The sequence below is a fragment of the Callorhinchus milii genome, unplaced genomic scaffold (assembly GCF_018977255.1).
Source record: "Callorhinchus milii isolate IMCB2004 unplaced genomic scaffold, IMCB_Cmil_1.0 Scaffold6, whole genome shotgun sequence".
Classification (NCBI taxonomy): Eukaryota; Metazoa; Chordata; class Chondrichthyes; order Chimaeriformes; family Callorhinchidae; genus Callorhinchus; species Callorhinchus milii.
In genome coordinates, this window is record NW_024704747.1 from 27941039 (window position 1) to 27956016 (window position 14978).

The following is a 14978-nucleotide window of genomic DNA, read 5'->3' on the forward strand; positions in this document are numbered from 1 at the left end:
AACGAGCAATTTAGAGAAATATTTTAAATGAGTGTGGGAGTTGCCAGCGATGATTACTCAAATCAAGACATAATCCATCAAGCATTCTTTCCTTTTTCTCAGCATACAGTACAGAAATTGCTGTTACTCAGCTCCTTTTGCGAAGGACCTTACATTGGATTAAATAAGTGTACATGAGTTACTGAAGACACAAAGATACCTAGAATATACCTTGTACGTAGACTGAAATGAATAACTACAATATGTCGATCAGTGATCTAAATGGAATCATAAAATGGGCTACGGTCATTTATCTCTTATGCTTAGGATAGTGCAATTGGTGTGTTATAAATTATCTGCAGGTGGAACAAGACGTGGCACCTGGAATAATGGCTGTTTCAAATTCAGACATACTCCAATATTTCCTCCTCCCTCCAATGTTCTTCCATTCTAAAAGTGCTGCCTTTTGCTGTACTCTGGGTCTATAGGTGCTGATCCTTATTTGTGTATTAACCTAGATAATAAGGATAGATAGACCATGCAGGTATGGTATCCATCAGTTTCTGTTGAATCTGACCTCGCCTGACATTCACACAGATGCACTTTCCAGCAGTAGTTATTGTTTGTTGAGCACAAACAGGAAATTTACTTGATTTCTTTTCTTTCTCTCTCTCTCTATGCTAGCCCACAACCCTAAAATACCAACCAATTAGCATTCCAGTGAGATTAGTACAGGCAAAAGATTTGAATTTCCTGAACTGCTTAAGATGAGCTCTATCTGAAAGGACAGATGAGCATTTATGGACTTTCCTTGATCTCCTTCAAGACCGGTCTACCTTCCTCTTTAACTGAACCTTCGGTCATTCTCCCATTCCCACACCCCTTGTCCTCTACCCCTCTTGATTCCAACCCCCAGCTTGGGTGTAAAGCCTTGATTAACCAGTGTCTTGGGACATCCTCCCAACATCAAGGATGGGATATAAATGCAAGTTGTTGTTGCTGTAGTTTGAGGTTAGCAGGTTACTGTCTGAAGTAGAGGTTAATTTCAGATGCCATCCATGTTCAATAAAATGTTCCTATTGAAAGCTTTTCTCTGACATTTTACCAGCCATAGTTTTACAGTGTTAACCTAATTGAAATGTTATCAAATAGTTAAATATCTAGGTTACTCAAAGTAAAAAAAAAAAGTATTTTCTTTTTACTTTTCTCATTGTATAAGTTGAAGTTAAGATACTGGTATATCCTGAGAACCGATTGTGGCGTCAGTCACAGAATGCAAGTTAAGTATCGCTCGTTGATGCCTTTCTGTAATCGTTTATGATGAGAGCTTAAGAAATGGTACATTTGAACAGTTTCCTTGGCAGTTTGAGTTTGCTATTTTTAGTTTTACCATAAAAGGGCATCTCCCATGGATTCACGCTCTAGCCTTTACATGCTCCCCACAAAGTGTGAGCGAACAACAGACGCTAGTTAATCAAAATATTCCAAAAGCGAGTCCACTGCCCACCAGTAAATGTCTTGAACTGTTGAAATGGAAGATGAACTTTCAGTTAAATATTTTAAGTTAGATACATAATACATGCAAAATACAATGCTTTAGTGGTGCAGTGTATGGGAGGATTACCCTTGACTTTGACATCAGCAGGAAGTTTTCTGTCTGTCTTTACTTTCTGCCAGATGTTTTGGCTCAAGTTTCATCTGTTTAGTGAAAAAAGCCACATATTCAGGATTGAGCTACTATTTCGGGCCTGATTCTGCAAGAAAAGTCCTCGAATTTTTCTGCCAAGTGAAAACTGCTGGAAAATAACAGACTGGCAAAAGCTTTGAGAAATCGAGACGATACATTTCTAAATCCTACTTCATGTCCGTCAATTTGTTTCACCTTTTCCCTCGCAGAATTCTGGAATTGACGTATTGCTTTGAAAGGAGCAAACGGGAACTGAGAACCAAGCGTGTGTCAGTTTAAGGACGAGTTGTGCTGTTTTAAGACAAATGAACGTGGGCCAAATAATATTTCCACTCCAAAAAAGTGACAATAAATGCCCTTAAAAGTATGCCAGTGATGAAATATGCCAGTAATGACAGGACAGGAATCTGAAACACTTTAACCATTTTGTGGTTGAGATAGTTGTCTACCACAGGGTACACACTTAACTTAGCATCTCTTTGTTTTTGTTGTAATAATAATAATAATCCTCGCATTTGATACAGCGCCTTATCACATCTTGGAGATGTCTCAAAGCGCTTCACAGAAAAAACTGTAAAGTGAAGTGACTCTATAATTGGCGTTTTTTTCTCATCCCTTCCCCCCCCTCCCTGCTTGAGTGAGTAAAGAGTACAGTTATGAATTCACAAAATGAAAAAAGAGGCCAAGTTCTACTTTTGATAGTTTTGAAGATTTAAACGAAAATTTCCAAATTCTTCAAAATGTACCTTTATATTTTTACTTTAGCGGAGGCCACAATAAAGAAGAAACCAACACCGAAAACGACTCCCAAACCAGGTAAGGTAATCCTTATCGAGAGTAAATGTAACTTTTCCTCTGGTTATTTTCTATGCACTGTTGCTCTAACTTGCAACCAGTGAAATTTGATCATTATAATCTTGGTCCGTACAGACGTTTTAATGGAAAATTACCCTATCTCCATTTCTGTCAGTAGCTCCAAAAAAATCAACACTTGATAAAGAATTTCTTCATAGTGTTTCATAGTATTAGTCATCAGATTGATGGAAACTGCTCCTGGGGCCATCTGGGATATTTGTTAAACACCATCTGCCATTAGCTTTTGAGTTTAAAGGAATAAAGCAAATCATATAATAATAATAATAATAATAATCCTTTTGCATTTGACATAGCTCTGTATCATGTTGTTGAGACATCCCAAAGCGCTTCGCAGAATATATTGTCAAGTGAGTTGACTGGTATCTGTTGGAACTCATCCACCACTTGTGTAAGATGAATACGGTTCCCACTTCCTCACAAATGCTTTCAATGTGTGTTTTTTTTTTTTTTTGAACTCTCCAGTATGTAAAGGTGAATCGGCGAGAGCGAGATTGCTATGTCTTAACAACTTGTTTTGTTTTCAAAAGCTGCTGTCCCGCACGTACTGCAGTGTCCTGGAGATGTGAAAGTGCGTTCTGGGGAATCTGTGGAGCTGTTATGTAAATTCTCTGGAACGCAACCATTCAGCTATACTTGGTCAAAATTTAAACGAACGGTAATGTTTATACCTTTGGCTTCATACTTTCATAATTGCTGCAAGAAATGGGTTGTAAGTTGGCTTAGTATAAAATTAATGTGTGCCCCCTGTCCAGTTCTTGATAATAATAATCCTTTCATTTGACACAGTGCCTTATCACGTGATGTACAGAGTGCTGCAATTTGTCCTGCTTACAAAGTATAAACTTTGCGAATCTGCAGTGATTCAGCAAGTAATAAACATGATTAGGACTTGATTGAGCGGAATGAATAAATCAATTATAAAACCACAGATAGATTTCTTAATTCCTGAGTTCACCAGCCAGGAGAAATACCTATTCGACTGTAACTGCCTTGGGTCGAAGCCATTGCAATTTGGCAGCAGATAGGGCTGAAAGTCAGTAGTTTCCAAAGGAAAATGACCCAGAATAGTCGGGCAAAGGTGAAATGTCTTAAACTGGTTTGGTTGATTTGAGGGATCATATTATTATGTAGAGTACAAGAAGTCAGGCTTCCTTGGGCAATTGGGAAGGATTGTAACTTAGAAGTCTTTCAACGCATTCCTAAAATGAATTTGCCTTCTCTTCTGAAAGAGATCTTATTTGTGGGCAGGTAGACTGAGAATCATATTGATCAGACAGGGGACATTTTGAAAGCTGTAATCTGCTGTTATTGTGGGCTATTCTTGAGAAGAGTGCATGATAGCAATTCTTCTGAGAAGACAAGTAAGGGGTGGGGTCAGTAACTTGCCTGATTTTACTTGCCTGAAAGCAATTTGATTTCTTAAATATGTCCTTTATCCTCATTACAGATTGTAGAAAATGCTCATATAAAAATAGAAAACACTGACACCAGCAGCAAACTCATCATCCTCTCATCTAAGCCCGATAACTCTGGCTGTTACACTTTACTGGTAGAAAATAAGATCGGAAACAAACAAGTTCCTGTGAACGTCACAGTTGTTGGTAAGTCAACAAAGCCTAAATTTGTTTTTACAGCGTTATGTATATAGAATACTTCTGCTTAATACGATTTAAATACTTAATAGATATGAATAGACATTGCAAAATGTCTGATACATTAGCATTTGCATCAAATGCTTTGACTGAAGCCTTGAAGCGACCTTGAAGCTTTCACAAAGCAACACCCTGGTATTGATTTTTGTGCAATCATCCAGTTAGAAGCAGAAACGACAAATTAAATCGTCATAGTTTCTTTTTCCCCAAGACGAGAAATTAAATCCTTGTTACATGAGCTGAATAACTCGACCAGAAAAAAACGGGCTTTGGTTCTTGCCAACATTTACCTAATACTGATTGGATTTGGTAAGCAGGGTCCAGAGATAGAGTGCACTCCATTCCAGGTAAAGAAATAATAATAGCGCCTTATTGCGTCTTCGAGACGTCTCAAAGCACTTCACAGAATATATTGTAAAGTGAATTGACTGTATATTTTGTGGGCGAAACATGGCAGCCAATTGCACTCAGCAGTGTCTCCACATATGGCATACATATATGGAATGCTGTATAGTTTGTGATAGGTTTCTGCATTTGTCAGACCCCAATCTGGCTGAAAGCAGTCACTGGAGAGCTTTCACTGAGATAAGGACAAGTTAAGCCAGAAAGGGAGCAGATCCAAATGTTGTGGACCATTTAATCAATGTTTCCCACTGTTTTTCTTCCAAAGATACATAATATTACACCAAATCTATCTAAATATATTTAAGCCAAACCACTGATGTCTATGATGAAACAAGTTTCACTTTATTTTCCTCGTACACTCAAGTGACTAAACTACTATTTTATACTTCTGTTTGTTCATTAACACATTTGGAGAGTCCTGCTCTGATCTGTGAGATACAACTTTTAGAGGTCACAAACTAATGTAAGGTGTCTGTCTACTCTTGGAACTCTGTCTCTCATGAGGAAAATAAGAGAAACCGAATGAAAGGTACAGTATCGTGGCACTAAACTTGACATCAAATCCATGTCTTTCATAGGCAATTGATAAGCACAATTGTGGAGTGGTTGTTTAAATAAGTGGATAGCCAGGAGTGTGTTACGAGGCAGTAACACAGTTAAGGACTTCAAAATTATGTCATAAACCACAAGAGCTTCACTTTCACAGTTTATACAGTTTTCCGAAACCTGAGATGACGTGACTGCTTTGAACAAACCAGCATTTCGTATTTATTTTTAATAAGTTTTTTTTTTGAACTTTTTACTCTTTACGCTCAGTCACACTGCAATTTCAACATCCAGTGCAGTGAATGACTTGCTTTGCTGGAGTGTGGTAGCAAGTGTGTGGACTCGTCTCCAGCTTGTCCCTCGTGTCCTCCGTTCCACCGTCGGTGGTCGCACTTTCAGCCACTGCGCCCCGAAACTCTGGAGCACCCTCTCTCTATCCATCCACCTTGCCCCCTTCCTTCCCAATCTTCAGGTTGCGCCTTCCTCTTTGACCGTGTCTACGGTCACCGCCCCTCTACCCCCTCCCCTCCCCACGCCCCGGCACGGTTTGGTGCTTTGCCACTGTCAAGCGCTCCTGGGCGCTACCCTACATGAGGGGCGCTAAATAAATGCAAGTTGTTGTTGCTGTAGTGGTGGTACATTGACGGACTGAAGCAAGATCCCAATTTTGTACATCTGTGTTTCAGAAACCCAGCTGAGTCCTTGTTGGAATCTTCAGGCATTTTTTCAGGGTTATGTTTGCAGTTAAAATAACAAGAGATTTTTCCACTAAGGGACTGTCCTATAAAAAGAAAAGCGCTTAGAACAATCTTGCAGCGAGCAGTAAAAGTTTTAGGTAGCTGCGTCGGCTGAGAGGCAGATTTCAGTTATAGCCTTTTATGGCTTGTTTCTTCAAGTTGATTTATTTCTAAAGCGGGGTGCTGCCAATAGTGGCAGGATGGATTTTGTCCAAGTTGGCCTGTTGATTGCTAAGTGGCTTTCTGTGGCTCCAAAGCCCAGAGAAAGAAATTGTATTGGTTAACTGGTGTCTGCTCTTTATCTGTCACTCAAGCATCTAAACATCTAATCGTGTTTATGCATAAAAGGTTTCCTCGTGAAAGCGCAGGATTCCTAGCCTGTAATCCAAAATATTTCAACAAGTAATTACCTTAGTGAAATATCGAACTTGAATACCTTCATATAAAAAAAAAATACCTTTTTCTTTTACTTATTCTTGGAATGTGTTAGGGCCAGCGATTCCTGTCTGCCCCTAGTTCCCCAAAGGCCTCTTTAAAGTACTGTAGACCTTGTCTGTTTGGGGCTCCCACACTGTTGATGGTGTTAGTCAAGGAGTTTTGATCCAGCATCAAAATATGTCCAAGTTGGCATGTGGTGTGACTTGAATGGAAACTTGGAGGTGTTGGTGTTCCCAGGATGACACGGCTGTTTTTTTTTTTTCCTCTGGGTGGTGGCGGTCTTTGGGCTGGGAAAGTGCCACCAAGCTATATTTTTGGGTTACTGTACAGTAACACAGCAGCCATAAAGCATAGCGGTCAACATTCCATCACCATCTTGACTTGAACCTTGTAGATCTCTCAGAGAGTACCCAGTACCCGCTGACCCAGGATGTTGATGGAGGTTATGCTATTGGAATTCGAGGCAGGGGAGGGATCAAGGTGGCTGAGCTGCCTTGTTGGAGCAAGTCACTGCCAGACAATTATGTGACACAGATGTTAGCTGGATAGCGCCCAAGCCTGGGTGGTATTCAGACCTTACTGTGGCTTGGAGATGCTTCATTCTTCGTGTGTTGGGAATGGAGCAAAGAGTGCGTGGAATTGATGAATGGAAGGAATGTCATTGATGAAGCAGGTGAAGCTGGTCCTGCTCTGCAGGAGCCACCAAACCTGGCTATTTATTTATTTATTTATTTTGGTCGTCCGGGTGTCTGACACACGCAGAAATCCATCACCGTTGCTTAAGAGTCTTCAAACCAAACTGAGAATTCCAGTCATCCCACCTACACTATTAACTTGATTCCACAGCTTCCTTGGCTGAAAGAGGAAATAAAATGTGAAGGTAGGAGATAAAAATGAATGAGAAAATATACACACGTTTTAAAGAAAATCGAATTAAAGCAATAGTTTTATAGACTGGATTGGAATGGAAAACTTTCCTTACAGAATGACAGTCTGCTAAAGTGGAAAAAAGATCAATTCTCTAATATTTATGCAAAGGATAAACAATATGTTTTGCAAGAATTGTACTTACCACAAGTTTGGACACACTGAATCCTTTAAAATGGGTTAGACTTCGGATGCCAAATGATGGATCCAAATGTATTGCTTCATCCCACATGTCCAGTCGAATAGCAAACCACAGGCTAACCACTTTAACCACTGTAACCACAGAGGAGTAAACAGTTGAAAAAATAAATTCTAGATGAACAGAAAACATGTACATTTTTCTTTGCGTTAAGTTCTGATTGGGTTTGTTAAAACCTGATGCCTTGTCACTTTGATCATATTCCACAGATCACCCGATAACCAATAAAACATAATCCTCATATCTTGGTTATAGTTTATAATATAATCAGTGATGCATCGCTATCACATCATTGCCAAACTCTTGTTTACTAACCTGGCAACCTGCAATAATTTCACCCGACGATCGTGCTGTTTTGAGGCTGTTGTCTTGTACAAATTTGCGACAACACATTTTTTATCCCAGTTAGAGGCGATTTAACTTGTCCTGTGTCATTTTCATGCGACTTTTCTTAATATCTTTCTGTATCTTAATAAGAAATAGGCAATTATTGGAATTTATAAAACACCGTTGAAAATATTCATCAGCCTGTTCAATATTTTAGAGGTTTGATGTGATCTGATAAGAAATAAGTTGGACTACAACTCGATCACATGCCAAGTATCCAAACCTTCTCAATTACAGTGCAAAAAAAATAGTCCTTACTATTGCCAACAAATCACTCTCAAATCAGCATCCAGACTGTGTTGAGCAACATGGTTTCTGTGCTGAAATGGAGTTCACCAAGTTTTCTTGGCACTGGTCAGACAACAAGGCTTTCTAAGTGTTTCACGAGGAAAGTACTGATAGTATATTTTGATATAATTGATTGTGTATCCTGTGCCATATACTGGAGCAATTAGAAGAGTTTGTGCCAGGCTCAGTTGAGAGACCTTGAGAAATAATTTCTTATTCATTCACTGGAATTTTTCTCTACAAGGTTGTTTTTAAATTCAACGTTTTTTTTTGTCCTGGTTTTATCTCCTTCTAGGATTTATTCTGCTTTCCCCTGCATGCAAGCATGATAAATTGTGTTTAAAAATGCCTGACATGATGCAGGTGACCTTTTTAGGCTGCGTTCTGCGAATCAGCAAATTGTGGAATCGCAAACTTACTTACGACTGTGATACAATATCGTGGAAAGTCTTTTGTCTGAAATATTAAGCCGCGATGTTTGTTCTTGTAGCGCTTTTAAATCCCTGTCTTGCAAATTGCCAAAGAAAAAGTCTTCCACTGCATCTTAGGGAGACACAGTAATCTTCAAGGAATTTGTCTGTGGTTCATTTCCAAAGCAGTAAAATTGATGTGGGTAAACTGACTGATTTGATGTAAAAGTATTTTCATAAAGTCTCAGTGTCATTTCATTTCAAAACAGAAGTTGACTAAATCAGTATCAAAAAACCTTATTCAGGCTGAGAGACAATATTTTGGACACAACATGAATCAACTTATTAGTAAACACAGATGACATGATGATTATTTCAGTCAAATGCAAATATCAATTTCCCTTTACTTCCCCTTCCCTCAGAAAGGCAGATTACTCACCATCATTCTATGGATTCAGGAATATTGCAGATGTGATGGGTGATGTAGCCTCATCAAATGAAAAAATATGTTTGCCCCACGCATTAAGTTGGAAAGAAAAATCATTGGGTGTGGTCTGATGGAACATAAGGTTCCCCTCAGTTTCCTTCACCAGTGAATAAACTGATTAAAGCAACTCTATCTATCCGTTACAGTGTATTCTGTGACGTGCTTTGCGATGTCCCGAAGACGCGATAAGACGCCATATTGAACGCAAGGATTATTATTATTTCCCTTTCATGTTTACAGACAGGCCCGACCCACCCTCTGGAAAGCCTTGTTCATCGGATGTGCGCAGTTCTACGCTGACGCTGTCGTGGTACGGTCCCACGTATGACGGGGGAAGTGTTGTTCAATCCTACGTGGTGGAAGTTTGGAATTCAGTGGAGCAACAATGGACAGACCTAACCACTTGTCGCAGCACAGCTTTCTGTGTGAGTGACCTCAGCCCGGACAAAGAGTACAAATTTCGGGTCCGAGCTGTTAATGTTTATGGGACCAGCGAGCCTAGCCAAGAATCTGATTTGGTGAGAGTGGGAGAGAAAGAAGGTTTGTACTACTTCTAAGAAATTGAAGAGAATAAAATCGCCCCTTAAGTGATCTTCCCCGATAAGTACATCCTGTACGTGTTGTTTTCATTACCCACTGCTGTTTTAAGATCTGGGTTTCTTTTTACATTTGTTCCGTGTTTCCAGATAAAGACTGGACACAAGAAAGCTTTAAATTATCTCATACATTGGCTGCTTAATGAGCTTGAGAGGAAGTCCTGCTTTCTCACCAAAAAAAGTCTTTTGATTTTAATCGTGCGCTGCTGCTTACTTGTTATTCTGGCATTGGATTAGTCGATCGGTCATCAATGGATCATTTGATGCTTAAAAATACATCAATTGAAACTGAAGTTTATGTGCTTGGATGATACAGTAATCCTGTTTTGCCCCCTGTGAGTTAATAAAACTGAGCACATTTTTTTTCTGGAAAACGATTCAGTGGATTTTATACGTTAAATTGATTTCCCAATTGCCCCTTGTTCTTTTAACTCGATTTGCTCTTGTGTAAATGGTTTATTATGAACGGAAGTAACCATTTTGCCCCCAAAATACCAACAATCCACTTTACAGTATATCTATTAAGTGTTTTGAGACGCGATAAGTCACCAGATCAAATGCAATGATTCTTATTGTTGTGTTTTGTTTTCACTTAAGAACACAAGGAAGAGGCTGACCTGTCCGATGATGGTAACTATGCTTTTTTGCAGTGCTGCTAAATCTATCAATTTCTGTGTGATTTATTTCATTTTTTAACAACTTTTTTAAAAAAATTGCATTACAGATGAGAAGGAGAGCGAGCCAGATTATCGGGATGTAACAGTCAACACAACCGAGAAAGTCGCTGATTATTACAATATATTAGAGAAAATAGGAACGTGAGTGTGACAGTTACAACACTCATCCTCAGTTGATCTCTTTATCTGTTAGTTTGCTTTTACTGTGCTACTCATCAGGGTATTTTTCTAAAGAATTGACACTGGTGGGACCTGAATTTCAAGGGACACTTTTATCCAGAATTATTAAACGCAGATTTCTATCGGCTGAGCATTGCTGTTGTTTCAAACCTTTGTATGATTAAAGTAATATGAAAGCAGAAATATAACAAGTAATAATCATACAATGTCGTTAACTATCAAATAATATTCTGTAAAATGTGTCTAAAATTCTGTAAGAATATCTAAATAGTAATCGCTTGGTGATTGCCGACAGAATTGCCATTAATATTATTATTATGAAAGGACAATTTACTGGTGGGGAATTTTGAAAACTGCATGAAACTCCTTATCCACACCATTCTATATGTTTTTAAAAAAATCCCTTGGCTTATATGTGTGTCAAACATTTGTTTTGCTTTTAGGGGGAAATTCGGACAGGTTTACAGACTTTCTGAAAAGAAAACTGGAAAGGTTTGGGCGGGGAAATTTTTCAAAGCTTTCTCCGCAAAGGATAAAGAGAATGTGCGTCTAGAAATCAGCATCATGAATTGTCTGCACCATCAAAAGCTTGTTCAATGCATCGATGCCTTTGAGTCGAAGTCAGACATAGTCATGGTGTTGGAAATGTAAGTGTTTTATTAGATTATAAGCATCTCCACTGTCTACCACAGAGCAATTTTGAAGATGTTACTGAGAATTTAATTATAAAATCTCTGGGAACTGAGTGGTCAAGTAGCTTAGCACAACTTCCTGTAGTCTGCGGGTTCTTTCTGCGTGAAATGAGTTTGGATGTTGTCAACCCAGTGTTTGGTGACGATGTTTACAGTGTACTGCTTGCCAGCCTTTTACTTCATCACACACTATCTAGTGCATCCAGGATCCCACAGCTCTGCATCTTACAGATCAGCCTGTACAAATCTTCCTATTTTCCAACCTTCCACACTATGTTTGTGGGCCCATCATCCTGACCCCTACCTCCCTCCCTATCCCTCCACTATAACTCCAGCCTGCTTCATGCCCCCACCTCCTCCATTCCGCCATCGGTGGACAAGCTTTCACCCACTTTGCTCTGTCCTAAGGAATTCTCTCCCCAAATCCTTCCCTCTTTCCCTCTCACCCCTTCCCTTGGCTTTCAAATCCCACCTGAATACTTTTGTATAGTTCAATAGAAGTGAAAATTGTTGTTGCCAATAATAGAACTGAGCATAATACTGGCTCCAGTCTAGGAACGTTTTAGTGAGCTGTCAACATAACCTTTTATAAGACACAAGCTATGTTGCAATCAGTGGTTTTGGAATCTAAAATTCATTCCATATTTAGAAAAGAAGGTCTTTCATTTCGTTATTCTGACTGAACGAGTTTATTGTCTCTAACATTTCAGCAATATTAATATACAAAGTCTGACATACTTTGTATAAATGGGAGGACATTTTCTCCCTCTTATCTTTTTTCCTAAGAATAAAGACCTGCTTATATTTCCCTGTAGCCTGCTGATGGGTGGTACCTGAGTACCTTTCTGCCATAAGCAGTTTTCTTCTTGTTATCACTTTGTTTGACACACTCAGAGCTTTCTGTGTGATGAGCTGCAAGAATTTGCAAGTTTCTTGCTTCCAACTGTCCCTTAACGTCACAATAGAGATCTAGTGAATTCAACTACCAAGCTGTGCCGTCTCACCAGAGACTGGGATAACATGTTGTGTTGTCCCACAGAGTTTCAGGAGGAGAACTGTTTGAAAGAATAATCGCTGAGGATTTTGAGTTGACTGAGAGAGAATGTATCACGTACATGCTGCAGATCAATGAAGGGGTTCAGTACATCCACAAGCAGGAAATAGTACATCTGGACTTAAAGCCTGAAAACATCATGTGCGTCAATAAGACTGGAGCCAGAATCAAGCTCATTGACTTCGGACTTGCCAGAAAATTAGGTAATGAGCTTGCTCGAGTGTTAACTGATGACTTGAATATTAACTGAATGTCTTCACCAATGTGTATGATGCAGATTTCAGTTGGTTTCATATGGTTTGCATTTTTACATACGATCTTCCTTTAAATTCTCACACAACCCATCCTTCCAATTTGCCACAGTGTCTTAGTACAGTTGCTGAGTTTCATTTGAACTGATTGGGGGTAGCATAATATTTGAAAAGTGTGGAAAAGATATTGTCCCAATTGGCACTTGTACAGGGACTTAGCTAGAAAACATTTCCGAACCCCCTTGCCTTATAGTATTTGATTAAAGAACATGCAAGCCTCTTTGTTGAAGGTTCACCAGTGGAACCTTGTCAAAAGCTTTCTAAGAATTCAAGTGCCCGAGTGCGTAAATCTTTTCAGGTTTGTGGACGGCATTAGCACGTAAATATGCGGTAACTTTGTTGAAATGGTTGTGGTAAAAGGAGGAATTGTGAAGATTGGATTAGGCTCTTGGCAAATGAGGGGATAAAGGCGCGTTCATTGAAACTGTTGCGACACAGTCTACCTATCCCGAGAAGCTGCTTTTGGACACTTGATCCTGCCAATTGCTGTCTTCATGTTCATTACCCACTAACAGGCTACATCTGTATTTAAGCTTTAAAATGAATTGTGTTGCTTATCGGAATTGGCTGCCGTTTTTCGCCCACAAAACGTACAGTCAATTCACTTTACGGTATATTCTGTGAAGCCCTTTGAGATATCTGAATAACACAATAAGGCGCTGTATCACATGTAACACTTATGATTTATTATTATTATTTTAAACAGACCATAAAAATGTTGAAAGTTCACACCACGAGACGCCTCATAGACATCTCAGTCTCAAACGTAACTTAACCATTGTTTCTTGCAGAAAGTACATCCTCTCTGAAGGTACTGTTCGGGACACCTGAATTTGTGGCTCCCGAAGTGATCAACTATGAGCCAATTGGATACCCTACAGATATGTGGAGCATAGGGGTCATCTGCTACATCTTGTAAGTTATGTCCTGTTGTACCACAATTTGTGGGGTTGTGTGTGTGTTTTTTTTTAATTTTCTTTTAATCCTTCTACTCGTGCTTCCCACAATTGTTAATGTTTTGGACTATTGTGGGGGAGTGTCCCCAGAGAGGTGGACAGTGGCGCGGAGCATGGCGCGAGATTACTTGTTCCAAATGTATCCTTTACTTTCGGGTTCGGTCAGATCGACATCGGTGATCTTTTCCGGTCTTGTGCATTCCTGTGCCTCCATTCTGAAACAAACGAGTTCCAAAGAATTCAGAGTAATGTCGTGGGTGGCTCATGGTTTGCACCCAGTGCCAGCTACTCCCTTGACAGTCTAAAGATAACTCATTTTATTTTTGCATTCCGGATAGAAAATTGTTTCCATGGTATGTAGGCTCCACTCCTTCCAGTTATTCACTTTAAAAGGATATAAAAGAAAAAGCAACGCTGTTTCCAAATTTATACACTCAGTGTTCAAGCAGATTTAATCTTCCTGATAAAATATAAGCGGTTTAGCTGTACAAAGAGACTGCTTCATGGAAGGGCAACTTTTAATTGAAGCTATCAATTTTGACACTCTTCATTCGCAAACAGGTTTGTAAATACAGTAAATAAAGCATCCCATATCCACATTAATTGTGATTGACTCAATCATGGATATGGAAACAATGCAGATAATGTGTCTGTCCGTGTGTGAGACACTCTCTCTCTCTCTTTCTCTCTCTCCCTCTAATCTTGGACTTACCGAGCTCCATTAAAGTCCTGAATACCTTGTGTGCGTGCATGCATGCAACTTTAAAAAAAAAATAATAATTCCTGACATTGCCGACCGATTCCATTGGACCCGGACCGGACATTGATGCTGATCTTGCACCAATCGCATACCAATAACAAGAATGTAATACATTGTTTGAAACTCAGATCGGCATCTCGAGTTCTTTTTTGAGAGATATGTGCAGGATTCGCTAATTACTGTTCCTTTTGCAGATCTTACAATTTAGATCCCAATCTACTGAGTTTAAAAACTCAAAGTGGCTTTACGTACCACATAATCAGAAAAGGTTCTAACTAGGTCAAATAAACTGTTGACTTATAGAGGAAACTACAGTAACAGCAAATTGCATTTGTAGTGCCTCTCACGTCAGGAACATATCCAAGGCATGTTATCTATGTGCTCTTCCACTGTGAGACTCTCCCATTAAAGGCTCCAAAAGGCATATAGAGAAAATGTGCTATTTCATCCCTCAGAACCTAATTAGGTTCTGATTGAGTTTACTTCAGAGTCGAAGCAGAGATGCCTGGGATGAAGTGTTGTACTTTCGGGCAGTACAGAGATACGTAGATGGAGGTGTTGCACTTTTTGTCAGTATAGTGATTCACTGGTCAACTTGCTACACCTCCAGATACCAAGAGGATTTGATAATTGTCAGTCATTTGCAAATCCAATTGCTAACGCTATTAGATTTTTGATCTTCAGTGTTTTGCCTTTCCAATTACAAAACCTTCTGCTACTTTGTCCCCAAGGGA

At 39.3% G+C, this 14978-nt stretch overlaps 1 protein-coding gene across 1 annotated transcript in view; it reads left to right on the forward strand.

Moving 5' to 3' along the window:
* The window catches only part of LOC103176418 (myosin light chain kinase, smooth muscle), a 78027-nt gene that overhangs the window by 56532 nt on the left and 6517 nt on the right, over positions 1-14978 (forward strand). The window contains exons 19-27 of the mRNA XM_007889937.2: positions 2432-2482; positions 3070-3197; positions 3990-4143; positions 9259-9558; positions 10212-10244; positions 10339-10432; positions 10915-11118; positions 12203-12420; positions 13320-13443. Coding sequence (XP_007888128.2) covers positions 2432-2482; positions 3070-3197; positions 3990-4143; positions 9259-9558; positions 10212-10244; positions 10339-10432; positions 10915-11118; positions 12203-12420; positions 13320-13443 — 1306 coding nt within the window. The remainder of the gene's footprint in view (positions 1-2431; positions 2483-3069; positions 3198-3989; positions 4144-9258; positions 9559-10211; positions 10245-10338; positions 10433-10914; positions 11119-12202; positions 12421-13319; positions 13444-14978) is intronic.